At 50.4% G+C, this 25806-nt stretch overlaps 1 protein-coding gene across 4 annotated transcripts; it reads right to left on the reverse strand.

Moving 5' to 3' along the window:
- Positions 1–1015: 1015 nt before the first annotated feature.
- PTPRN (protein tyrosine phosphatase receptor type N) lies at positions 1016–19658 on the reverse strand. 4 transcript variants are annotated; one of them, XM_045777602.2, is made up of 23 exons: positions 19500–19658; positions 18008–18058; positions 17664–17777; positions 14445–14541; positions 13249–13510; positions 12808–13162; positions 12248–12379; positions 11611–11645; positions 10652–10926; positions 10342–10428; positions 9893–9972; positions 9653–9717; positions 8703–8921; positions 8079–8279; positions 7830–7977; positions 7596–7669; positions 7279–7356; positions 7074–7193; positions 5974–6140; positions 2905–2958; positions 2172–2236; positions 1891–1964; positions 1016–1675 (listed from the first exon to the last, which is right to left on the reverse strand). In XM_045777602.2, the coding sequence occupies exons 1-23, from the start codon at positions 19612–19614 to the stop codon at positions 1604–1606; spliced, it is 2940 nt and encodes a 979-aa protein (XP_045633558.2). In that variant the 5' UTR covers positions 19615–19658; the 3' UTR covers positions 1016–1603. The 4 variants fall into 4 exon arrangements, with proteins under 4 accessions (XP_045633558.2, XP_045633557.2, XP_087719851.1 ...); XM_045777601.2 differs by having other exon boundaries at positions 12248–12382; XM_087863725.1 differs by lacking the exons at positions 18008–18058; positions 19500–19658 and having other exon boundaries at positions 17664–17792.
- Positions 19659–25806: the final 6148 nt, after the last annotated feature.

Genomic DNA, 25806 nt, shown 5'->3' on the forward strand with positions numbered 1-25806 from the left:
GCTCCCCAGCGACTCTTCCATTCCAGGATAAGTGCCTAGCTTTATCTTCAACAGCCAAAGGGCCTGTATTGTACTTTCCTCAAAGCAAGGAAGCAGCCTGCCCTGAAACAGTAACTTCGAGCTTCTACCTTGAAAGAGAGAATTTGCTGGAAGATTGTGAAATGGCTGTTTCACCTACTTCTAGTCTTTGACATGTCAAACATTAGAGCTAAGCCTCAGCAGAACACAGGTGAGGTGTAGGAGGGCCTGCAGTCTACTCGCAGGTGCCTCTGCTCCCCGTGTTGGGCAGATGGCGGTACCCCCCCCCCCCCACCGTTTTTCATGTGAGGGGATAGCCTTGGCAAGGTTAAGTGTTCCTAATTCCCAAGTGGCTCCAGGCCCAAGGCTCTTTTTGCCTCATTTCTACGTTCATCCCCTTTGTCCAAGGATGCCCCCTGACATGCAGGCGAGGGCTCCCCTGGGACCCTACGGGGAGGGGCGCCGGCCAAGGGGAGAAGGTGCCCCCTGCCCCTAGGTGGATGGACGCTTGCTGTGATGTCTCACAGGCCTGGTGTCCAAGCTGCTATGGGAGTCGAGCTGGGTTCGCTTGCGGTGTGCCAGGCACTTTGCCTGCAGGAGGTACCCCATCCTGCGGGGGAAGGGCACGAAGCAGCTGCTCAAGAACCAAGAGGAGAGGCAGTGAAGAGGTTAAGCATGCCCGGGTTCAAATCCAAACTCCAGTATATACCATTGGCGTTACCTCGGGAGAATGTTCTTCAGGGCTAGTGATGCGGTAGCATCTTTGTGAAGCTGTGTGTGTGAGCACCTTGGAGACTGCAAGCCACAGGGAGGCGCAGCAGACAGAGACAACCGCCTCCTACTGGCTACCAGTCAAGCCTCGGAGAGCCAGACTCTGTGGCCTGGCTCAGCCGTCCCTGTCTGCACTGCCTGGGGAAATGCAGCAGGGCCCGGCTCCTCATGGAGTCCGGAGATGAAGTCTGGAAGCAGAGACGACGCAAAACCGTAGGAATCCGGGTTGCAGCTGCACGCAGGACACACTAACTTTATTCACATTGATACAAAAGTAGATTTTTCTAGAAATGTTCTCTTGTGCCAGAGGGCGAGAGTGGAGTGGCACGTGGCAGGAGCGCAGGGGAGGAGGCCTGAGGGAGGCAGGGAGGGCGGGGGGCCAGTGTACAGGCGCCGCAGAGGCAGGGCAGCAGGCAGCAGGGGCTGGGCAAGCAAGAAGGGCCGGGTGCGGCAGCCCCTCCATCCGGTTCCATCCACACAGACATTCTGGGAGCTCTCAGAAGAACGGGAGCTGGGGGCCAGGGAACTCAGGCAGGAGAAGGCTCTGGGTGGAGGACTTTCCTCTGCTCCTGGCTGGCTGCCAAGCCCTCCCCCACCCCACCGTGGGACTTCCCGGGGCTCCAACAGGTGAGAGGCTGGGTAGGTCTGCCCCTTCCCACATCCCCTTCTTTACATTTCTCTTGGACAACTGGCCAGGCCCAAGAGGGACCGAGGCGGTGGGGTTGGGGGGTGAGGAGGGGGGTACACAGACAGATGCTCACACTGGCAAAGAGGGAGCAGAGGCTGGTCTGCTCACCGAGGGGCCCCAGGGGTCTCACTGGGGCAGAGCCTTGAGGATGGCATTCACCTCCTCCGCCACGGCTGTCAGAGCAAATTCAAACTGGTCCTGGGGAAGGGGGGGGAGGACGGTCATGGAGAGGACTGACCTCTGCTCCTGCCCCGGTGGGGGTGGGAGGGTGGGGTTGGGAGGGGGACCTGGGGAGGTCAAGGGGTGAGGCAGAGTCGTCTTGGGGAAGGTGGGCGCAGGTGGGAGAGGCAGGCTGTTGCTGGTTTCCCTGGGGGAGGCCGGCAGCTCAGGTCAGTGCGGGGAGGAACAGTCACCTTAGAGCGGACGAGGCCAGGCCGCTGGTCACGGACATGCTCCAGGGTGGCAGCGATGTCGATCTCCTTTACTCCTGGAGGTTGGAGAGAGCACAGGGCTGCTCAGGGGCTGTCCAGAGGAGGCTAGGACCCAGAAAGCCTGGAGCATCCTGGGCTGGGAGGCTTGGAGGACTGGGCAAAGCCTGGGGTGTGATAACCAGTCCCTCCAGGAGGCCTGCGACCTGGGTGCTGGGACGTCTCCTTGGGGGCGGGGCTGCGGGCGCTGTGGGGAAGGTCCTCACCTTTTGCCATGCGGTTCAGTACCATGTCAATGAGGATGTAAGTGCCAGTCCTCCCCGCGCCGTCGCTGAAATGGGAGATGATGACAAGCTCAGCTCAGGACCCAGCAGAAAGGGGAAGGGGCAGAAGAGACAGGGAGGCTTGAGGTGTGGAAGACACTGGTGGGGCCATTGGGCTTGGTTGGGGGAGGGCGTGAGTGAGCTGAGGAAGCAGCAGTCACAGCCCCTGGGCCCTGGGAACTGGGCCTGGAGTGGGGAGCCTGGGACCCATGGGGTGACACTGGGGTAGTGGACCAGCCTCCAAGGAGAGCCCTGGCTCAGTCCTAAGGTGGAAGCAGCTGGAGGGGACGGGAATGGCCCTTTCCAGCCTCTGGCCAGGCTTCTGTTTAGCCAACTTTTGGCATAAATGGCCAGAGGGTAAATATTCTCAACTTTTTGGGCCACACATAGTCTCTATCACACATTCTTTCTTTTTTTCTTCAGCCATTTAAAAATGTGAACACCATTCTTAGCTCATGGGCCATTAAAGAAAACCAGATGGTATGTTGAACTTGGCCCATGGGCTGTCGTTGGCCAGCACCAAGGGGACAGGCAGGCAGCATGTGTGGGAGATGTGCCAAGGGAGGAGGACCAGAGAGAGGGCACAGGAATCAGAAATTCCCCCCTCAGGGCCCTCTGGCCTGGGCTGTCCTGGCCCCCGTGACCCCGCCCCTGCCCACAGCCCGTTCGCACGCACCTGCAGTGCACAACGACGGGGCAGGAGCGGCCCCGGTAGCACTTGTTCACTTTCCTGCAACAAGAAGTGGGTGTGAGCGCGGGGGGGCACCAGCACACACCCGGGGACCTCTCTTTCGTCCTGTTCTCCCCCCATGCCCAGGGCAGAGGAGGGAAGAGGGCTGGAGAAATGAGTCAGGGCAGGAGGCAAAGAACCAGAGATGGTGTGGGTGGCCCTGGGCTTGCCTTGTCACTTAATGAGCTAGGTGCCCAAGCCATGCACCTGAGAACAACTGACTTGGCCTCTTTGAGCCTCAGTTTTCTTATCTGTAAAATGAGGGTGATACTAATAGTAAGCTTCTTCTTAGGGTTCACACCATAATTGCATGAGATAATCCACGTAAAGAAGTAAGTGTAAGGTTTGACATACAGTAGGTGCTCAATAAATGGTAGTACTATTAAGGATACTGTATAATACCTGTTAGAAGTCTAGAGAGAATAGGCTTTCTGGTGACTTCAAGAGTGTCAGTCTCTTCCCATTCCTGCTCTGTACCTCTACCCTCCTTTACAATTGCCCAGGCTGTTCCCCTCCCCACTCAGGCTTCTGGAAGTCCTCGCTAGCAATGAGGTCAGGTAGCCCCAGGCACAAAGTTCTTTTGACCAGGAGAGGACAACCTCTCAGCTCTGAATGTTAGGCGGCTGTCTGTCTCCCTGACAGACAGACAGAATCAGCCTCATCTCAGCACAGGTGCTCTGTGGTTGGGTCTTACTTAGACCTGGGGTCCACTTGGACCTCAGACTCTTTTCCACTACCCTGACTGCTGCCCTCTCAGCAGGGAGCAGGGGATTTCTTCCTTCCTCAGTGGCCCAGTCTAACCTGCCCTTATCCCTGATGACTTTCTTGCTTGGAGAGTCACCTGCAGAATCCTGAACCCCCAGTGGGCCAGGACGAGGGACGACCACCTGAGGAGTTATTAGATTGTTTCAGGGGAAGCTTGGAACTTAATGGTCTTCCAGTGGGATTCCCCCAGACTTGCCCTGGCCAGGCGCCTCTGAATGATGTTACAGGAGTCCACATGGGTTTCTAGCAAGTTGGCTCACGTGTTAGGGAGCTGGGGTCAAACAGACGTCTCTGCGGTAGCTCCCAATAGTTTAATAATAATGACAATGAATCTTGTCTAGAATTCATCGAGCCTTTGCTGTGTGCCAGGCACTTAAACTAGATTTTACAGACTTTATCCCATGGACTCTTGTAACAGCCCCCTAAAGTATGGGTCCTCATCCTCATTTCACAGGTAAGGAAACAGAGATCAAGAAACTTGTTTAGAGTCACTTTTTAGCACTTAAAAAAAAATTCATTTCATTTGCCTTCCCTCTGGTAGACCTTCCGCAAGCCGTATTTATTAAGCAGCAGTTAATTTGTTCTGGGTGTCTAATGTCAACTGAGTTTACATAATTCTGGCCTAAAGCAAAGAAATGTAATCTTTTGGCTTACCTGTGCAGTCTTAAAAAAACGGTCCATGCACTAATTCTATAAGGATTTTTTTAAATGTGGAAAACAGGAAATAGCTCTATGAGCCCCTGGCATTGCTTTTGAGAAGCCTGTGTCTCAGGCTCCAGGGAGCCCAGTTAGAAACCATTATCCTGAGGCTCAGAAACTATCCCCAGCTGGGACACCTGGCTGGCTCAGTGGGAAGAGCATGCGATCTCGGGGTCCTGAGTTCAAGCCCCACGCTGGGTGGAGAGATTACTTAAATACACTTGAAAAGAAAAGAAAAGAAAAGAAAAGAAAAGAAAAGAAAAGAAAAGAAAAAAGAAAAAAGAAAAGAAACTATCCCCAGCTTCCCACCCCAGCTCCACTCCTCTGCTCTCTGCCCAGCGCCTTGAGACCTCAGGCCAGCCTGGCAAGAGGCAGAGAAGCCGGAAGGCTGCAGGGTGGGCGAGGGGGAAGACTGGGGATGCTGGAGGACTGGCCAGGTGGGGGTTTTGTGGTCGGAACAGGGAAAGTCCCTAGTTAGCTTCCTGTCCCAGCCCCCACCGAGGCCCCAGGAATCCTGAGATCCTCCGCACTGACTTTGATAGTGTTGGTCTCCTCCAAGCACCGCCGCCCCCTGCCCCCAGCTGTCCCAGCAGCCTTCAAAGGGCCCCTGGGCCCACAAGTCCTGATTGGATTGTCCTGTCCATGCAGCGGCCACGCCTGCCAATGATCACTTTTGTGACTATGCAACTGGAGAGAGAACACTAGCTGCAGATCACAAAAATGACACTGGCAGCCGTGAGAGGGAGAGAGACAGAGGAGGAAGGGGGAAGACGGACAGAGGACAGAGTGGGGAGACAGAGGGAGGGAGAGACACAGGCAGGGAGGGCAGGGAGGTGGAGATACCGGGGAGAGAAGGGACGGAACAGGGAAGAGGAGCAGGGCAGGAAAGATGGAGATAGAAAGTGGGACAGACTCAGAGACAGTGGGAGAGGCAAAGAGATGAGGGGAGAGGCAGGGGGAGGGGAGAGAGACGGAAAGGAAGGCAAGACAGACGGGGGAGAAATAACAGAGGCAAAGAAACAGCGAGGGATGCAGAAGGACAGATGTGCAGGAGGGAGTGAGAGACAAGGGAACAGCAGACACACAGAATATGCTGGAGATCGCAAAGAGCAGCCCTGGAGGCGACGAACAGGAGAGACGGGAGCCGGGACCCAGGAGAGGGAGAGAAGGCGAGAGGGAGGGAGCTTGAACTAAAAGGTGGGTCCTTCTTGGGGGCGGGGGTAATGCAGGAGCCGGACGCGGGGAGGCAGGGAGAGACAGGGGGCGAGGGGGACCCAGCGGGCAGTAGAGCAGAGCGAGAGCAGCGCGGGAGCGGGAGCGCGGGGTGGACGGACGCACACAGCCAGCCTGAGCAGCCGTCCGGGCTTGCGGGGTCTGGAAGGGGGTGGCTGGAGGTCCGAGGCGGACGCTCCAGGCCGGGCTGGAGGGCCCCCCTCACAAGACCAGGGCCCCCGGAGAGGGGGCTGGTGGTCTGCGGCGCCGCGGGGACGCCCAGCTCCCGGGCCCCCCGCTCGCCGGCCGCTCTCTCCCCGCCCTCCCCCCGCCCCTCACCTGCGGAAGTCCAGCAGCGGCCGGGTGGACGCCGGAGTGCCCTCTGCCGGCCAGCTGAGGAAGTGGAACTGCGTGAGCGTGCGCGTCTCCTGCGTCTGCACGTTCTTCAGGTAGAAGCTGCGCACCAGGAAGTCCTCGCACCAGATGTGCTCCGACACCAGGTTCACCTGCCGAGGGGCGGGCCGAGGCCTGAGCACGGCGGCGCCCTTCCAGAGCCCCCCAGCCTCCGGGGCCGGCTCCAACTCTAAATCCTCCCGCAGCCTACCCAGCTGCCCGCTTCTACTGCCCCAGCTGTCCCCAAGACCCCTAGCTGTCTGTGTCACTTATGGGCTGCTGCTCGGGACAAGGGCGGGGCGGGGGGGGTCTTTTCCACCCAGACACAGCTATTGTGGGCTTCCTGAGGTCAGAGTTCCTCGTTCCTCTTCCTCAGAGAGTCTAGCAAAGTGTCTGTGCTACACGCACCATAAACCTTGATGAGATTCTATATTTTTATTCGTTTTTTTTTTCTTTGACCATGAGCAACACCAATTTTAAAAAGAAAAGCTTTTTTAAAAAGACTGCTGAGTGCTCATCTGATGATGAAAAACTACTATCCGGTGCTCCCCTGGTGATGAGAAGCTTCTGTTGTCTCTGAGTGTGACGGGGTGGGGGGGGGGGTCACCTTCCATGTGTCAGGAATCTGTTCCTCTTTCCTCCGCTTTGCCTCTCCCCAGTCCCCGCCCCCCACTACCTATCCTCTCACCTGACAAAGTTTGTTTCTATTCTATTTGTCACTGATGGTTATTTCTTTCTTCGCTTTGGAAACTTAGAGCTAAACGAGGCTCGGTTAATGTAGGTCTTAATGTTGGTCTTTGGTTTTACTTCTCTTCCCTGTCTCATATACTCTCGGCTCCCAGCTTCCTACCTCAGTTTTGGTGGTTTTATAGTTTTATTTCTGTACCTTTCATCATAGGTCCCGCTTCTGGGCCTGGACATTTACATTTATCATGTAAATGTATAGTACATGTATGTGTGTGTGCATATGCATTCATACATGTATGAATGGTTCACCATCCACTGCCTCCATTCCCATCGTCCCCCGGCCATGGGGTCTTGCTGACCTCATATACGTGGTAGAGGGAGGACCCCTCATCTGGCCAGTAGCGGTCACACTGCTTGACACCATCCTCCACCAGCGGGGTCAGCATGACGATGACGGTGCAGCCACTCTCCCACACCATCTAGGGACAAAGGCTCCATTCTAACCTCTCTGGCTGCCATCAAAGATCACTGGTCCCTGGAGAAGCCCTCCTTCCAAGAACTAACCTGCCAGAAGTCTGCGATGGTATGGGACAGTGGGCCCTGTGTGGCTATGTAGGCTGGCATCCGAGGGTCATGCTCAATCTGGGGCAGGGAAGATGCATCATGAGCCAGAATGGCAAATGCCACTATGGAGAGGCTTGGTCGAAGGGAGTGGGTCAGGATCTGGGACAGCTGGAGAACCGCCCATTTCCATGCCAGGATATCAGGCACCATAATTCCAGGGCCTCAGTTGGGGTGGATGGTGACCGTAAGGAAATGGGAGTGTATGCAGGCAGGATAAAAATGGAGTGGAGGAGGGGCCTGGAGCCAGGGCCACTTACAATGGGGCTGGCGTTGATGTAATCACTCCGAGAAGGGCTGCTCTCCACCTTCAGCTTGATGCGAGCGTGATCATCTGCACAGACCCCATATCCCACCTCAGATGCCCCTCCAGTTATCGGGGTCCTTGTACCTCTGCCACTTGGCCTGAGCCAGGAGCCCAGCCCCTCCCCCAAGCCTCTGGAGCACCCAGCGGAGAGAGGGCTGGGCCAGGTTGGCCAGCAGGACTCACTCACAGGGCAGGAAGTCAGGATGGCGGTTCTTTTTGATGTTGCCCTCCCCCTGGGCCGTGGCACAGGTGTTGGGCTCTGCCTGGTAGGCACACAGGGCCTGCCACTCCTTGGCCAAGCGGTCCCGGTTCCGCAGGTGGTCCTCCATGTACGCCTGCAGGGATCCCACAGCCTGGCTCTGGCCCACACCACCGGGCCCCACCTCTTTTACCATCCCGTCCCTTCACCCCCTCTGGGCCCCGGCCCTGTCCTGACCAGAATCATGTGTCCCGTGGAGATGTCCATGTTGGCCTGGGCGGGCTCCTCGCACCAGGACGGTGTGCTGCTGTGGGAGCTGGGGCTGGCCTGGGCTGCGTCACTAAACTGGGAGGACACACTGCTCACCCGAGAAGGCTCCGGCGGACCCTCTGCCCGGTTGAACAGAGACTTTGTGGCCATGTGCTGGCGGCACAGGTCCTGCAGAAGAAAGATCAGGCAGGGCCCCAGGGCCCCTGAAGCCCTTTCAACAATGTCCTGGGCTCCATTCTAGGCTCATTCCTGACTGATTTGGTATGAAACCCATCTTCCCTGGGGGAGGCTCTGCTGCTCTGGCCCCCGTTCTTTTCAAGGCTGTTCTGTTTTGGGTGGTGCCTCTGACAACCTCAGAGATTAGAGTGGAATCCCAGAAGTCTTGCACCGGGAAGAACCTTAGGAAGCATCTGCTCCCAATTCCCCTCCATTCACAATGTCCCTACAACACCCCTGCCTGGGTTTCTGTAGCCCCAGCCGGGGTATTCCCAGGGATGGGTGCTCACTCCCCATCCAACACCCCACCCTCACCCCATGTGAGACCCAGACTCCCAGATCCCCTCTCATCAACAAGCTTCTGGGGCCACACACCTGGTACTCAAAGGTAGTGTCACCATGGGCCCCCTCGGGCCCTAGGGCTGCCAGGCGCTCCTTGTCCCGCTGCCGTGCATGCTGCCGCACACACAAAGCCACTGCCAACGCCACCAGCAGCCCGGCCACACCTGCCAGGGCCACCAGAGTGAGTAGCACTGAGCGCATGGGAGAGGTGCTGTGGGCTGGTCGGGGAAGGACTGCAGCTGCTTCCTCCCTCTGTGGGAACAAGGCTAGAATCAAGGCGGGCAGTGGCGGGGGAGATTTAGGAGCTGTTCCTCAACCCCTGTCCCCCTCCCCATGCCACACTCCCTGTTAGGGTATCTCCAAGGGCAAAGCTGGGAGGGCAAGGGCACAGTGGCCCAGGCAGAAGGGCTCAGATAGACCCCAAATCCTCCTTCTCCATCCCCATCAGACCAACTCGACCATACTGCACTGTCTGAAACTTAGTGGATGACCCCCCACTAGGAGTTTTTGCATTTAAAAAATGAATGTAGAGAAGTTTGGAAGAGTGGCATGGAATCGAATAGTAGAATGTGAGGCATCAGTGCTGGATGCAGAATAGAAATGTATTTTGAGTTTAACGTCCTTACTGCATAGGGTGTTCCCTCGAAAATTAAAACCTTTGCTCCAGAAGGCTATGGACACTTGAGGTGGTTCTTCCAAGCGGGAGGCCTTCCTATGGAAGGCTGGTCGTGCCCTTCAGGAGGAAGAGGTAGGGGAGAAGGAGGGAGAGGGGAGGGGAGGGGAGGAGGAGCGGCCGCCGCCACTGGGGCCATCTGCTGGCCAGAAAGAGAACTTCAAGGGGAGGGCTGCTTAGGCAAAGCCTGTGGGCCAGCCAGGTAAGTACAAGAGGTTTCAGCTCCGGTTTTCCTGCCAAGTTTGCCCCCATCTCTTGTGGGCAGTGTCAGCCCTTCGGGATTTCAGCTGATTCTTCCGTTAACTCATACCTGTCCCACTCCTGTCTGCAAGATCTGGAGCCCTGTCTGTGCTTCCAGTTCCGACTTCACCAGCCCTGCAGGGAAGATGTGGGTCTGACTCTCTCCAGCTCCAGGTGGTCTCCACCCCACGTCATGCTATGCTAGGTGGCAGGCAGGGCCCGTGTGTGTTGGGAATATTTCAAGGGGGGCATCAGCCACAGGCCTGGGTGTGTCCTACTAAGGCTGGGGCTGGGACCAGGCAGTATTTACCGGCTTGCTGGGTCACATCAGCCAAAGACAGGTTCTGTTCATTGTGTCGGATGCGGAAGGTGAGGGCCGGTCCCACCACACTGCCAAACAGGAGCTACATTAATGCCTCACCCATCACAGACCCCAGACTAACAGAGAGGCCAGCTCTGGCCCTCTCCCCACAAGAGGATGAAGCTGAGGCTGATCAGAGATGCCTTACAGGGATGTTTGAGGGAAACGCTGGGTGAGGCCAGCATCCAGAGTGTGAGTGTGAGTGTGAGTGTGAGTGTGTGTGTGTGTGTGTGTGTGTGTTGTGGGGGGTATCTTCAATGCAGCTGTGAGCATCTCTGACCCCACCTTGGCCACTTACCCAAGACTTTGTCCTCCCTTCCTTCCTGAGCCCCTCCAGCCACCTGTCCCCTCAAGCTACCTTCTAGATCCTTGCCACCCCGGCTAGATAGCAGCCCCACCTGATGTTGATGAAGCTGCCCGAGGACACGTGCACGTGCTCAGCTAGGATCTCCAGCAGCTTCACTCCTGCAGCCAGACTCAGGGGCCTGGAGGTGGGGAGCAGGGAGAGGAAGGAAAGTGGGGATCCTCTTGGCCACTTTCTTGAAACAAGCTACCTCCAGGGGTGTAGAGGAGCCTACCCTGTGTCCACTTCTCATCTGGATTTCTGCTCTCTTTTTCTTGCCAGGCAGGCCAGCCCACATAACACCCCCCTCCCCAGAGGGCAGAGGTGGGGCGGGCTGGAAGGCTTCCCCAGGCTGAAGCCCTTACTTCTGGTCAGTGACAATGTAGCCATACTCCTCTGCCAATGGCTGGGCTGATGGCTGCCTCACCACTGTGGGCTGGCTCTGGCCCAGTGGACTTTTCTTCTCTAGCAGGACAGGCGCGTCAAGGTGGTTAGCAGCTTTGGCGGGCTTGGAGGATCCAGAGCTCAGCACCTCCTGGGCTTTACTGGAAGTGGGGCTGGCAGTGGGGTATCCAGGCAGGGAGGGCGTGGGGGCTGGAGGCTCCGCCATGTTTTCACCCTGCACCCGCTCCTCCACTGTCTGTTTAGAAAAGAGGACAGAGGTGTGGTCTCTGGATAGTATAGGGGATGGGGGGGGGGGCTTCCATATCTTAGGGACTCTGAGGTCCCTAAAGAGGACCTTGGGACTTGTTTCTTTCTACCCCCAGGGCCCAAGGCAGCACTGGGCACAGGGAGGTCACCCAGAAAAGTGAGTCAGATGGATGAATGAATGAATAAACAAATGATTGAATGAATGCAACATGGTCAGTAATGATCCACCAGATGGAGCTAGAGTGGGGAGAACCTCTGGAATGAGGGAAGGTGGTGTTTGGAGAGATGAACAGGTAGGTAATGGTTTTTAGATTTCTGCTTAGCCACAAAATCTCAGAAGTTGAACACGTGAAAAAGATAGAGCTCTTCAGGCTACAGGGGGGTCAGGAGCCTGCATGCAAATCCCCTCTTCACCTAGGGATCTTCAGAGCAGGGTCTGACATGACTGTAGTGAAAAAAGCAGCGAACTGCGAATTCTAGCGTCTAGACCCAGCTCTACCATCAACTTGAGGTGAGATCTTAAGGCAAGGACTTGCAGTCTCGGGGCCTTGGTTTCCCCCCATATGAGGAGGGTTGGAGAATACAGATCTGGGTCTGAACGCTGAGATTCAGATTTTGACAAGGGGGTTGGCTACTAGGGGCACTATGGACCAGGGAGGTGCCGCAAACTCACTTTCTTGACGTCAGCTCCAACATTTCCAACCCCTCCTGTAGAGACAGGAAAAACAAGACTCTGGGCAAAGGGCCAAGGTGAAGGTCCATATAACACAGGTAGAGGAAAGGGCCAGAGGCCCTGAGCCTGTTGCACCTGCTGTGGCCTCCTTTCCCTCAGTCAGTGACCCAGCCCTGTCTTTGGTCTCATCCTAAGCATGGTCTCGTGCCTGTTTGCTTCTACCTTGTAATGGTTTTATCTGCTCCTTCTGGAGTTATTGGCCTCTCAAAACTATTCTTTGTTCAGTCCTCCCCCTATCCATCAATTATTGGCTTCACTTGGCATTGGCCACTCTCTTCCTTAGAGGCTGTTATCATCCACCCACCTTCCTTGGTGCCTCCTGATCCCTGCTCATACCCCCTGTTGGCTTCTTCTTCTATTACTCCCACCCCCCAGTTCTTTACCGCTCTAACTCAGCTCACCACCTCACTCCCTTGCTTCCTGCCCTTGGGAGGCAAAGACCCTGTGCTCGTGTCTCAAAGGAACTCCCTTCTCTGCCCCTGACCTTCCCCTCTAGGCTGCTCCCTGTGGTCTGGGAGGTGGGGCAAGAGGCCATCGTGGCGCTGGTGGTTGCTAGTCTCTCTGCCCAGACACTCACCCAGATTTCGTGCTGCGCCCTTGGGCAGTAGCTGCAGCAGGGTTGAGAGGGTGGAGAGCTGCTCAGGGGTCAGCTGACGCAGCTCTACCCCATAGCCCGCCAGCACCGCTGCCAGTCTCTGCAGAGTCACGTCTGCTGGGAGCCAGACACAGAGCTTATGGCGAGATGGTGGCGGTGAGATGAACTTGTGGGGTGCACTTGGGGGTGGGAGGGTACTAGCACACTTAAGAGCTTCTTCTCAAACACCAGGACACTGATGCCCTCCACCTTCCAGCCCTTGTCCACACTTTGGGGGAAAGGCCTTCTTAGGGCCAAGACCAAACGTCAGGCCCACCATGGACATCTTGACTCTCCAGCTGAAGAAGAGTTATGTCATCTCCACCATCCCCCACCGTATCCCCACTGCCTACCTAGTGCCTGGCACAGATCAGGTTGTCAGTAGACATTAGTTAAATAGATGAAGGACTTTAAGGACAAATTAACAAACGCATGGATCGTTAGGAAGGAGCCCCCGAATGCAGCCCCCACAGGAAGGGAACCAACGCTGAGAACTCTGTTACCTGGCTGCTCTGCTGAAGAAGGGGGTTTCTCCCTGCGACCTTCTAGCCCTTCCTCCTCATAGCCCTCTGAGGAGTCCTTTGCCCGGCTGCTGCCCCCTTGCTCTGGCAGCCTTGGTGCCCTGGCCCTGCTGGGCACTGGCAGCTCCTGGGCCAGGTAGAGAAGCCCTGACTCCTGGAAAAGTTGACCAGGGGAAGGCCCTGGAGGGTCCCCATAGGAGTGGTCAGAGTGAGCCCCAAACATGCCTTTGGAGGCAGTTCTGCTGAAGGGAGTAGAGGGTTCGGCTTTGGGCAGGGGGCCGACACTGACCATCCCTGGAGAGCCCTCTGAGCCCCGGGAGCCATCGCGGGAGCCAAACTGTGGGGGAAATCAGAGATCCAGGTAAGAGCAGATATCAGGGCTCGGGGATAGGTGTTGGGGTGGGGCCAGTGTTTAAGGCTCACCTGATGGAACAAGTAGGGCTGCAGCAGGGCAGGTTCATAACTCAGAGCAGGGTGGGGGGCCTGCGGGGGTAGCAGCAGGTGCTCCAAGAGAGGGGGCAGCAGTTCAGCCTGCAGAGGGGAGAGTGGAGAGCCCACCCCAGCTCCACCCCCACCCACTGGAGGTTGAGGAAGCCGGTGCTGGGCTGCAGGGGTGGAGCCAGTAGGGATGCCCTGTAAAAGCAGCTCCCCAGCGGGACCAGGTCTCCTGGGCACCAAGCCAGATCTGGGGAAGAAAGCAAAGTGTATGTGTGTGTGTGTGTGTGTGTGTGTGTGTGTTGGTTATGGGGGGCAAGGGCCTACAGAGCCTACAGGAGGCAGAGATGGTAGGACCAGATAGGCTCAGCAGTTTAGAGTAAATGTGACCTTTTAAGAAAGGAGATAGGCTCGGGGGAAGAGAGAGTAGCATGGGGCAGGGCCAGAAAGCCAAGCCTGGGCACAGGTCATTGCCTCCCTGGTAAGCATGCCTAGGTCCCCGAAACACAGTGGTGGAAGTTAGGGGAGTGTGAGATGAGGAAAGGAGGAGAGAATGGGTGCAGAGGAAGGCAGCCAGGTACCTTTATAGATAAACTGTGGCTGCAGTTTGCCCTGCTCCCCACTGTATTTATATCCCCACACTTGGCTCTCCAAGTGTGCGTTCAAGCTTTCAGTTCAAACATTCAGTACTGTTCCCCCCCAGCTCTCCCCTCCTACCCCATTCTGCCTTTTTCATCCTGCTATCATCATTGGAGCCCCTGGCCCTCGTTGACTTTCCTCTGCTTGCAGGGTCTGAACAATGCCTTCAGAGGCCCTAACCACAGAAAGACGATGGTCTCCCCACATACACTTCCACATAGTAATGAAATGGAACATTAAACTTTTTCTGTATGACAAAATTCTCATTTGTCCATGCTGACTCCTTTGATGCTTCTTTTAAATTATGAAATGTCCAAGTTTTTCAAAAAATTTTTTTTCTTTCTGTTTGGGTGGAGCCCTGGGGGTGAGCTCAGCTCATACCGAGCATGTGAACATGTCAGATGACCCCTCCTGAACCTCTTTTACCCATGCCTGAGGCTGCTGACCTTGGTGCCCACTTCCCTCCCGCTTCCCTCTGTCCATCAGGACAGGACCACAGACCCACCAGCCTTGCCACGCTAGACCTATTGAGAAAGGATGCCTACCTGTCCCTTGGACGGGGCTCTGGGGGGTGAAGCCTAGGGATGCGTTCCATCTCCTGGGAGATCACATACTGGGTGAGGTCATCATGCCAGGACAATCCTGCCAGGGGACAGGATAGGGTGAGGTTGGCTCGAAACAGACTGAGGACCCAGTAACAGGGACCAGTGGAAATCAAAACCATACTCCCTACCCTGCAGCATACTGAGTTTGGCAGAGCAGAGGCGCAGTGGAGGTGGTCCAGAGACCTGGTGGGTGATCTGAGCTGTCCTCTTCCCACACTCAGGTGTAGATTTTGGAGTCAGACTGCCTCCAGTGAGACTAAGTTTGAATCCTCTGCTATTTACTTATTGTGCAACTTTGGGCAAATTGCTGAACCTATCTGAGCCTCAATTCTCTCATCTGTAAAATGGGGGTTTATACCTCCTAAGATTGTGATAATTAAAATAACCCAATGTAACATGGTAAGAACAGTACCTGTCATATAGTGTACTTTGAACAGCTGCTATCATCACCATCATCATCATCATCATCATCATTTCTATTCTGAACCTTACTTTTCTTTGGAAAGTGGGAATAATGCATACTTTGTATGGCTATTGTGAAGATCAAATGCAATCAGAGAAATGAAAGTGCTTACAAAACTCAAAAGCACTACACACATTTTAAACCTTCACCACCACTACCACCACCACCACGACCACCACCACCACCACCACCACCACCACCACCACCATCAATCACCTTATGCTGGGGCAGATCTCCTGTCTGACTCTTTCCTTTCATGAAACTGCTCTCAGGAAAGGTCAGTTACCTATTCTAAAGGCATAATCTCCCACTTTCCACCCCCATTCCTTCTTCCTTTCTTCTGAGTTAACAGTCTGTACTGCTCCTAACTCACATTCTAAGATTGACTAGCATCCCTACCTGCCTTCTTGCCTCTGAACATTAGATAACTCATCCTATCTAAGGCCAATTCCTCCACTTGAGCACTGGATTTCATCCCACACTACCTACTTAAGAACATCTTTTCCACAATTTCCCCCTATTTCCTACATGATCATTTTCCTCTGTTCTCTACTGAATTATTCCCTTTAGCTTACAAACATGATAGAATTCCTTTCATTTTAAAAAGTTACTGCATGAGGATGCCTGTGTGGCTCAGTCGGTTGAGTGTCTGCCTTCAGCTCGGGTCCTGGACTCGAGTCCCTCATCAGACTCCTTGCTCAGCGGGGAGCCTACTTCTCCCTCTGCCTGAGGCTCCCCCTGCTCGTGCTCTCTCTCTCTGACAAATAAAGGAATAAAACCTTAAAAAAAAAAGTTAATGCATGACCCCACATTCCTCTCCAGTGATCACTCCATTTCTTTTGTTTTCTTTGCGGCAAGACTCCTTGAAAGTGTTATCTCTGCTGGATGTATCCAGTTCTTTTCCTCTTCCTCCCTCTTAATCCACTCTATTCAGGATTATACTCCCACCTATTCTACCAAAACTATTTTCACACAAATCACCAGTGGCTTCTGCTTATCTAAAGCCAGTGGCTAATTCTCCGATCTCATCTTCACCTACCATCATTATTTGACACTGTTGATCACTCCTTCCTCTGTGATACACTTCCACTTGGCCTCTAGGACACTGAACATTCTTGTTTTTCCTCCTACCTCCTTGGCTTCCCCTTCTCAGTCTCCCTTGTTGGTTCCACTCCTTGTCCTGGTACCCTTAATATTATAATTCTCTAGGCTTCTTCTTCATATACACTAAATTATTTGGTTATCTCATTTACTTCATGAGTTTAATTGTCATTAATATGCCAAAAAATTCCAAATTCCTATCTCCACTCCAGAATTCTCCATCTCTCTTTCAAAATCCAATCTCATACTCTTAACTTCCCACTCTACTTGAATGAACATCTTAAATTCAGTATATTCAAAACTAAACACCCCCTTCCCCAAGTTGATCCTTTGATAGTTAATGACATCCCCATTAACCCAATTATTCAGGCAATAAAACCTGGTGTCATCCTTGACACTTCCCTTTCTTTCACAGCATTGTCCAATATTTCATGAATTCATGCTTATTACCTTTAAAATATATGCAGAATTCTGTCATTCCTTTCTACCTCCCCACAACCACCTGGTCCATACCACATTCATCTCTTACATGAATTATTGTGGTAGCTTTTAATGATCTCCCTGCTCTACCCTTGACTCCTTTCCATCTATTCTCAACAGCAACAAGCATGATCCTTTTGAAGAAGAGGTGAGATTATGCACCCCTACGCTCAAAACCTTGTCATGGGTTCCTCTTTTACTCACAGTAAAGACAACATCCATCCATACATTCTCTTATAAGTCCCTACGATGTTCTGCATCCCTTACCCCAACACCTACCTGACTGCATCTTCTACTTCCCTATCACTCCTCTACAGCCAGACCATAGAGATGTTCTCCTTGGTATTCCTCAAACTCATGCTCCTGCTTTAGTAAAGGCTTTTGTTATAGCTCTTTGATCAAGTTGAAACATTGCCCCCAGATAACCTTCAGGAAAACACCTGCACTTCCTTGATGTCTTTGTTCAAATTTCATAGTCTCAATAAGGTCTACCTTTACCACTCAATTTGATACTGAAGCTTTGTACCCTACCATTTCTGACCTCTCTATCATGCTGTAATATCTGTTTTTTCCATGGCACTTATCACCTTATAATATACTATATATTTTCTAATTTATATATTGTATTCCCCTTACCCTCCAAAATGTAAGCCCCAGTAGACAGAGATCCTTGTCTGTTTTACTCCCTGATACATCCCAAGCACCTAAAACTAAGTTTGCCAAATAGTAAATACTCAATAAATAGTTTCTGAATGAGTGAATTTGATGGGTGGGGAGCCAGCCAACCAGAATTCATGGTTCTGGAGCACTCAGACAGTTCCAGGGAGTGGGCTGGTCCTAAGGAGATGGACACTGGCCTCTTCCAGTGGCTCCTTCTGTGGAGGACTCCTCTAGACAACTCCAAAGAGTCCAAGTGTGGACAGTCCATCTCTATGGTTCTACTCCCACTTCTGTCTTGCCCCCTTCTCCAGCAAGGTCTAGGAAGGTGAGACTCTAAAAGTAGGTGTGATAAGAATGTTTCATGAAGATAAATTCTTGAGTCAGGTGGCCCCTCACTTCCCCACCCTTATTTAACCAAGTTCCAGTGTCTTTCCTTCAGTGCAGCTAGACCTCACCTTGGGACATGAGCTGTCGGAGCACACTTTGTAAGCGCTGAAGAACTGGGGAGGTGACTTGCAAAAGGGGCCGGGCCTGCCCCACTCCCACCTGGCACTGTCCAAACAAGCCATCTAAGAGCACAAAAGTGGTGTCAGCAGGGGGCTTGGACAAGAGGCTTTCCAAAATCCAGGTTGCAAATGGGCATCACTCTCTCCATCTTCTCTCTTGGCTTCAGAGAACTCTGCTCTTTCAGGCCATTCCCTCTTCTCCCCTAGTACCCCTTTCCCCTTCCAGATCTCCCCCACACTTCTTTCTTGTTGTGTCCCCTGTCTTGTAAATCTTATGCCTGGGCCTCACTCACCCTGAATACAGACTTCAAGGTGAGAGCAGAGTCTGCGGTCAAACAGACAGCCTGTAGAGGGAAAACCAAGCAGAGGCTCAGACACCCACACACATAGAATGGTCAGAGGATGGACAGGCTGGGAAAGGGGGAAACAGATGGGGTTCATTCTTTCATCCTAAGAAAGGCTTTAAGCTGGGAGAAGAGTAGGGAAGAGGCCTAGAATTCTTAAGAGAAGGAAGCACAAAATCTGGCTTTGGATTTTTAAGGATCTGAGAGTCTGGATCCTTTCCCTAAATGCCTCAGTTTGCCTAACTGAGTGATGGGGAGAAGGCTTCCAGGTGCAGGAAGTAGTGGAGGATCATATACTTCTACTTTCATAGAATTACTATGGGGGGAATTTTTAGCCAAATTCTGAGGAAAACAGGACTCCCCCCACCCCAAATCTCCAAAAGCATTCTAATTATAATGATCTGGGACTCGAAAGAGATGGAAACCCTAGCACACCTTCCCTCCGTGTGGGAAAGGGGTATGGTTGGGGTGTCTCTAAAGCAATGTTCCCCACAATGTCCCTACTGTCAGCGGCCCCAGAGCCACTACCGCTGTCCGCGGTCCTGAAGCTCTGAGTCGGGCGCTGCCGAGGGCTAGCTAGCCTGGAAGCAGTTATGGGGGAGGGAAGGGCGCTAGGGTCAGGAGTCTCCTCAAGACCTGACCCCTCCGCCGTTCCAGACTTCATTTGCCACCCTACCAACCCACAGCGCCACAGGAAGTACCCCGCATTGGCCTCCAAGCCAGGTGGGGAAGGAGAGCGTCAGACGATGAGGCTGCGCCCCTTCCCCCACGCGCCCCACCACCCCACCCTCCCCCGGCCCATGAGTCAGCGCTGACTGTCTCTGTCCGCTCAGATGTGAGTCAGCACCAGCCTGGCTGTGGGGAGGGGGACAGGAAAGGACCCTTCTCTCTTCACCCTCTTTTGCCGCCTCCCCAAGCCGTCCTCCTCTTATTGGAGATCAGATCGCAGCAATCTGCCTCTCTAAGCTTAAAGAGAAACCCTGACCCCTCCTTCGGCCTGATCCTTTCCTGGGAGCTAGGACCCCCAACTCCTACTGCCCGGACATCAGGACATCCTACCCCTACCTCCCACCCCCAATCCCTCAGCGCGTCACCACTTCTTTGGCGCCTCAGCGCGACTTCTCCCGTGGTCTTGTGGCCAGTCTTTAAATCCTTCTGTCCATATGCACCCCATTCCTCCTCCCAAACCCGCAATCTTGCCCTGAGCCGCTTCTCTTAGGTCCCGCCCCCGTATTCCCAGCCCCACCTCCAGGCCTACGCCCCTTTCCTCTCAGACGCCCTCTCATCTTCCTCACCTCCCAGTGCTTCCCCCTACTCTGCTCCAGACACATATTCTACCTGAGCTTCCGACCTTCGTGACACCCCTCCCCACCCCCCCACCGAGTTTTGCTCCCGGCACCACACTCCACCCCCCACCCCACCCCCCGCATTTCCTCCTGACCGTGGGCACTAATGGCGCTGCAGCCTCCCGGGCGGCTGCTCAGCAGCAGGAGGCAGAGGAGCACCCGGAGACCCCCGGATCCCCCGGGACCCCCAGGCCGCCGCGGGCGCCGCATCCTTCTGGGTTCGGCGCTCTCGCTCCCCTGCCACAACCGCAGCGACGCTGGCCGGAGCCTGCCACAGGGGCGAGGCGGGGCCTGCCACTCCCCACCCACCTACGAGGCGGGGTCTATACGCCCCTCTCGCGGCAACTCGGCCAACCCTGGGCTGGTGGTGACGGCATCTCCACCCCCGGCTCTTACGCTTATTTGCGTCATACATGGCGTAAGAGCTCTGTCTTACGGAGGTTTCTACCCGCCCTCTTCTTTACCAAATAGTAGGCGCTTCACTAACATTCCCACTTGGCCCCACCCCCTTCTGACATATGTTTCTCCCCAAGGACTACCACCTCTATCCACCCAATCCCAAGGTCGGAGAAAAGGGCTACAGTTGGGTGGGGGCCAGGAAATATATGTGAGTCGGTTAGTATAAACCCTGGATGAGCATAAAAGTGAGTAGAATAGGTAATGTTACTCATCTCAATTAATGGTACTGGTATCATCCTTAACAACAGGGATGGTTATGCATGTGTGCCTGGATTCCAGGTCTAGCAATGCCACCTGCTAAGAGTATAACTTTGGGCAAATTGCTGAACCTCTCTGTAGCCAAATTCCTAATCTGTAAAATAGATGTGCTAATAATTCCTACCTTGCAAGGTGGTTGTGGGGATTACACGAGTAATCACGTGGATCACCTAGAACAATGACTGCACTGGCATGTACTAAACACATGTACGTACTCACTTTTCTTATTAGCTTTGACCCTCTTTTCTTTTAACCTCTCCTGCCTCAAACCTATCAACAATCTTATGGTTTCTACCTGCAAAATGTATCTCCCATCTGTCTATTTCTCCTTTCCTCCATATTCACTACTTGAAACCACTGTGCTCTTTCATCACGAATATTACTGTAATCATCTAGTCTTTTGCTTTCACTCTTCTCACCCAGTAAGCTAGGGAGTAAGCTTTCTAAAGTTCAAATCTGATCACTTTATTCTCTTGCTTTTCTTAAGAAGTTTCCAAAATACAAGAAAAGATAGAGTGCATAGTAAATATCCATATACTCATCATCTAGATGTAAGTTATTGCTATTTTGCCAAATTTGCTTCTTTTAATAAAAACCAATTAAAGACATATTTCCCTTATAAATGTTTCAATATGCATCTCCAAGAAATAAGGATATTTTCCCACATAGTCCAAATGCCATTATGACCTCTAACAAAATTTACAGTAACTCTCTAATATCATTTAATACTCAGTTCTTATTCAATTTCTCAAATTGTTTCCAAATATGCCTTTTTCCATCTGTTTTGTTCAAACTAGGAGTAAAAAAAATAGGAGTCAAAAGACCATCATTGCATGTGGTTATGTTTCTTACTTCTCTTTAAATTAACATGGACACCCCCCCCATTTTTGACATTGTCTTGTTGAATAGACCAGGTTAGTTTTTCTTTACAACTCCCCATTTTCTGAATTTGTCTGATTGTTTCCTTATGATGGATTTCCCTGTATTTCCCCTGTATCTATCCTGTATATTCCCCTCATTTACTGTAAACTAGAAGTTATATCTAAAGTCTTGAATGGATCAGGTTAAATTTTTTTTTCAGCAAAATGCTTTATAGGTGATGCTTATGCCTTCAATTGTGTCATTTTAAGAAGTGCGTAATGTCTGCCTGTCTTACTATTAGTGATGTTAAAATTGATCACTGGTTTAAGGTAAAGACAGATCACTGTATGTTAACTTATGTTTCCCTCTTGTGACTAATATGGAGTCGTGGGATGATATTTTGGCACTGTGAAAATATTTAGCTCCCATCAACTTTTCACCTAATGGATTTGCTCTTCCTTGATGGACTTCGACCAAATTATTTCATTAGAGGCCACAAAATGGTGACTTTTCTAATTCTATCATTCTTTTAACATTTATTAGCTGATAATTATTTTATAAAGAAAAGCTTTCTTTATCAACTGGGGTTATTTACCCTGAAATACAATTCCAACTGGAAAGGTAGCATACATTCTTGTTTTTCTGGTTTACAATTTGCAGTGTAATGAATTTAGATGTAGTAGTTACCTTCAACAGTGACAAATTTTTAAAAAATATTTTAATGATTTTCTTGTTTGAACATTACTATGGAAGTATGGATTTTCATATATTCAATGTGCATCAGTCAATTACAGTAATTATATTACTATTTAATATATTTTTTAATATTCAAATTGCCTCAGAATAAGTCAGTGAAAGCTCCTTTGAACTGGCTCTGGTGTCCTTTTGAAACATCCCACTAACATCCCACTGACAGTTCTCTTGCTTTTTATCACTCAGGAGGTACCAGGTTCATCTTTTTTATTCCCTTCCCTAGACATGGAAGCAGCCATTCTTCCAAAGAGACTTGGTAGCTTTTAGTAAGGACTGATTTTAAAGATCACAGTCTGGGATTTAAGGGTGATAATAGGAACTGGGATGACATTGCTTATAGGCCCTTTCAGTGCACAGAGCTAGAATATTAAGACACACACACACACACACGTTCACATACACTCATATTTCCAATTAAAATTTAACTGTGATTTTTACTGAACTCTTTTGATTTTGTGCTTGTATCTCTTTATTCTTACACTGAAAACTTTGGTTTCTTATAACATTAAAATAATCACTTATATGTGTAATCCTACAATATGCATACAATAATTTACAAATAATAATGCAAATATTACTCTACTAATAAAACAATAAAGATATTTAAGGTGTGTGGTAGTTTATTTTGTCCTTGGAATATAATTCCTTAGAGTATACCATCAAAATACTGCATTCAAGGTCATTTGAAATAGTTCTTTTGTTTGTGTAATTATTTTTACCAATTTGATATGTAATTCAGTTTGCTTGTTTCAGTCTGTTCTCAATTTTTGTTTTTTTTACTTTGTATATAATTTATTTTTTTGGAAGTGTAAAATATTTACATTTTTCAAAAATCAAAACTATATAATAAAATATGCTCAGGGAATTCTCTGCACCTTCCACAATTTCTCTTGCCATCTTTTCTTTTTTAAAGATTTGTTTATTTATTTTAGAGAGAGAGTGAGTGAGCACAAGCGAGGGCGGGGGGAGATGCAGAGGGAGAGGGAGGGAATCTTCAAGCAGACTCCCCACCGAGCACGAGCCCAATGTGGGGCTTGATCCCACGACCCCAAGAGCATGACCTGAGCCAAAACCAAGAGTTGGACACTCAGCCAACTGAGCCACCCAGGTGCCCCCCTCCTCCCATCTTTATCACTTTATTCATTTATTTTCTTTTTAAAAACCTTGTAAATTGTGAAATAAAACAGAAAATGCATAAAACAAAAATGAACAACTCAATAAATTATCACAAAGTGAACACCCATGTAATCCAGGTCAAGAAATAGAACATTTCTAGCACCCTAGAAACCTTATTGTGTCCCCCAGTCATTACCCCTTCCCAAAGGTAACCATTTAAAAAAAAAAGATTTTATTTATTTATTTATTTATTTATTTATTTATTTATTTATTTATTTGACAGAGAGAGAGTACAAGCAGGAGAAGTGGCAGGCTGAAGCAGGCAGAGGCAGGCTCTCTGCCGAGCAGAGAGCCTGACTCGAGCTCCATCCCAGGACCCTAGGATCATGAGCTGAGCCAAAGGCAGGTGCTTAACTGACTGACCCACCCAGGCAATCCCCAAAGGTGACCATTATTCATTCTTTTTTTTTTGACCATATTTATTTGCTTTTCTTTACAATTTTATAACCTAAGGATGCATGGTTAGGTTATGAAACCGTAAAAAAAAGTAAAGATATATAGACTTTGGGTTATCCCCAGTCTTGGTTTATCATGAGTAGTGTGACTATGTATACTATTATACATGTTTCCTGTTGTAGATGTGTGTCAGGAGGAGTTGACAGCCTGTAACAACCTTAAAGGGAGGAAGATGAGGGGAAAAACACACCCTGTTCTCATTCTCCTCATTCCCTCCCTCTGATCTCTCCTAGGTATTCCCATTGTCCTAACCTAACAAGAATACAGAGGAAGAGGGAGCTCATTGAAGTAGTCCATACAGGCTAGCTTGTTGGGAGAGAAAATAGGGTGAAGTCAAGTAGAGAGTAAATCCTAGCGGCAAACTTGAGGTATCTGGGTGTCTGCTTTTGATCCCCTTTTCCCTCTCTCTTTCTCTCTCTCTTTCTTTTTGAGAAATTATCTGTCAGTATGATTGTTACTCTTCTGTAGGTAACTTGTCTTTGATTGTCAACAGTTTTTCTAGGCTGTGATTAGAGAGACATTTCTTTTCATTTATTCTCCTTGAGATTCAAAGAGCTTCTTGAATACATGGCTTGATGTCTTTCAACAATTTTGAGGCATTCTCAGACATTATCTCCTTAAATATTGATTCTACCCCATTTTCTTGTTCCCTTCTTTCTGGAACTCCAAGTAAAAGTATATTAGACTGTCATGTGGTATCTTTTATGGTTCTACCTTATCTTTTGTATTTTCCATTCTTTTGTCTCTCTATACAAAATGTACTTCATTTTGTATATTTTCTTTTGAACTACAGTCCAGTTTACTAATTTTCTCTTCATATGTGTACAGTCTGATGCCTTGAACTCAGCCAGAAACCATGGTACACTCAATCAAAGTAAATCCAAAGAGTTTAATTATAGAACTATTTATAAGTGTATGGATAGGTAAAGAAATATAGACCTTTGTCAACTCATAGTCAGTCAGGGATGAAGCCAGAGGGATGCATACCCTGAATTTTTTCCCTTTTTGGACCCTGATATCTTGCCAATACCTTCTCTTGGCCAAATCCAACCATAAGCCAGTGAGCAAGGACCTGGAGTTGATTCAGTTCATAGACATTAACCTGGGGCCATAGAGCAGGGTGAAGAAAGATGGAACACGAATGTGATGGAAAAATGGGGAATATCTAGCTTAATCCTAGCTTCTACTCTTGTTCTTTATTTGAATGAAAACCATGTACTCTTATGACAATTGACACACATATCCCTTAATTCAGGTGTACTCTCATATGAAACCTAAAACAAAGTGCAGTGCCATTGTTCCTGATACAAAGTAGCAGGGAAGAGAAATGGGAGAAAAAAACTTCTGTCTCAAGTTATTTTAAACACAGCTGCTACAATCCCTTCTCCTGTAGGGGATCCTGAAGCCTAAATTGACAGTTACAACTTCCTCATGCTCCCACCGATGTCATGGCTTTCTTACTGTGATCAGCACCTTGACTGGATCAGACTGGGTTGAGCCCAATCTTTATTTCTGCAGGATCTGAATCTTTGATGTTCCTGGTTTTGTTTGGTTTCTACAGGGTTTTTTGTTGGACCAGTACTACTGGGAAGAAGAACACAAAGAACCCAGGTTAATTCCTCTGGCTCCAATAATAATCTTTTTTTGTCCTCATTTTGTAGCAGCAACTCAACTTCTCCCTGGTAACTGGAGTCAATCACTGCGGTTAATTTAGTGATACCCATATCTGTCTATGGTTCAGTGGCATGAGGAATCCAAAGTGACCAGGTGGTAGTCTCAGCTTCCAATTCAACTCTGACTATGACTGTGGTGTAAATATTCCTCTCTTGGGCACTAGCACGTGCAAACTCATCATTCAGAAGATGGGAAGCAAAGATTCCTTCAAAGATTTTGAGGTATAATAGTGAGGGGGCCACTCTGACCTTTACCTTTTGGTTCCAAAACTCTTGGAGATGAATAAAACAACCACTCTGTAAGTTCACTAATGGCGAGTGAGTGTTGTCAGAAGTATTGTGGACAGAAAGGGCAAATCCAAATTATATCCAGAATATAATTCACTGCATTTTTTCATGGTGAAAGGGGTTTGAAATAAAAATCTGTCACCAGGTGTGCCATATTGGGAGCCCAATATTATCCTCTGCTGCTGGCAAACTGGTATTCAGAGGTGGCTGTAATCATACCATTCATGAGGAGGGAAATTCACATTAGTAAGCCTATGCATAGCCTCATTTCTTGCCACCACATCCATTGATATATGGGCCCATTAAGAAAGCACCAGGGTGGCTGGAGAAAGAGGATGACTGATATCCACAGAATTGGCCGTTTCCTAACCTGATTACTGACAAGCTTTTCTATAGTCTATATCTTCTCATGGTTATTTACACAGGAAACCATGACTATCTTCAAACTCTGTATTCATCCCAAGTGATCCCTCTCAGA

The sequence above is a fragment of the Ursus americanus genome, chromosome 1 (assembly GCF_024610735.1).
Source record: "Ursus americanus isolate L20-20 chromosome 1, mUrsAme1.1.p, whole genome shotgun sequence".
NCBI classification, from domain to species: domain Eukaryota; kingdom Metazoa; phylum Chordata; class Mammalia; order Carnivora; family Ursidae; genus Ursus; species Ursus americanus.

What these genes read in the sequence shown, in the direction of transcription:
- PTPRN (XM_045777601.2), bottom strand. Translation starts at nt 19,614, where the DNA reads ATGCGGCGCCCGCGGCGGCCTGGGGGTCCCGGGGGATCCGGGGGTCTC. An exon ending in CCTTGAAGTCTGTATTCAGG is followed by an intron (nt 17,778 to 18,007) that starts GTGAGTGAGGCC and finishes TTGTGCTCTTAG; the next exon opens with ATGGCTTGTTTGGACAGTGC. An exon ending in CCATCGCAGACTTCTGGCAG is followed by an intron (nt 7,194 to 7,278) that starts GTTAGTTCTTGG and finishes CTTTGTCCCTAG; the next exon opens with ATGGTGTGGGAGAGTGGCTG.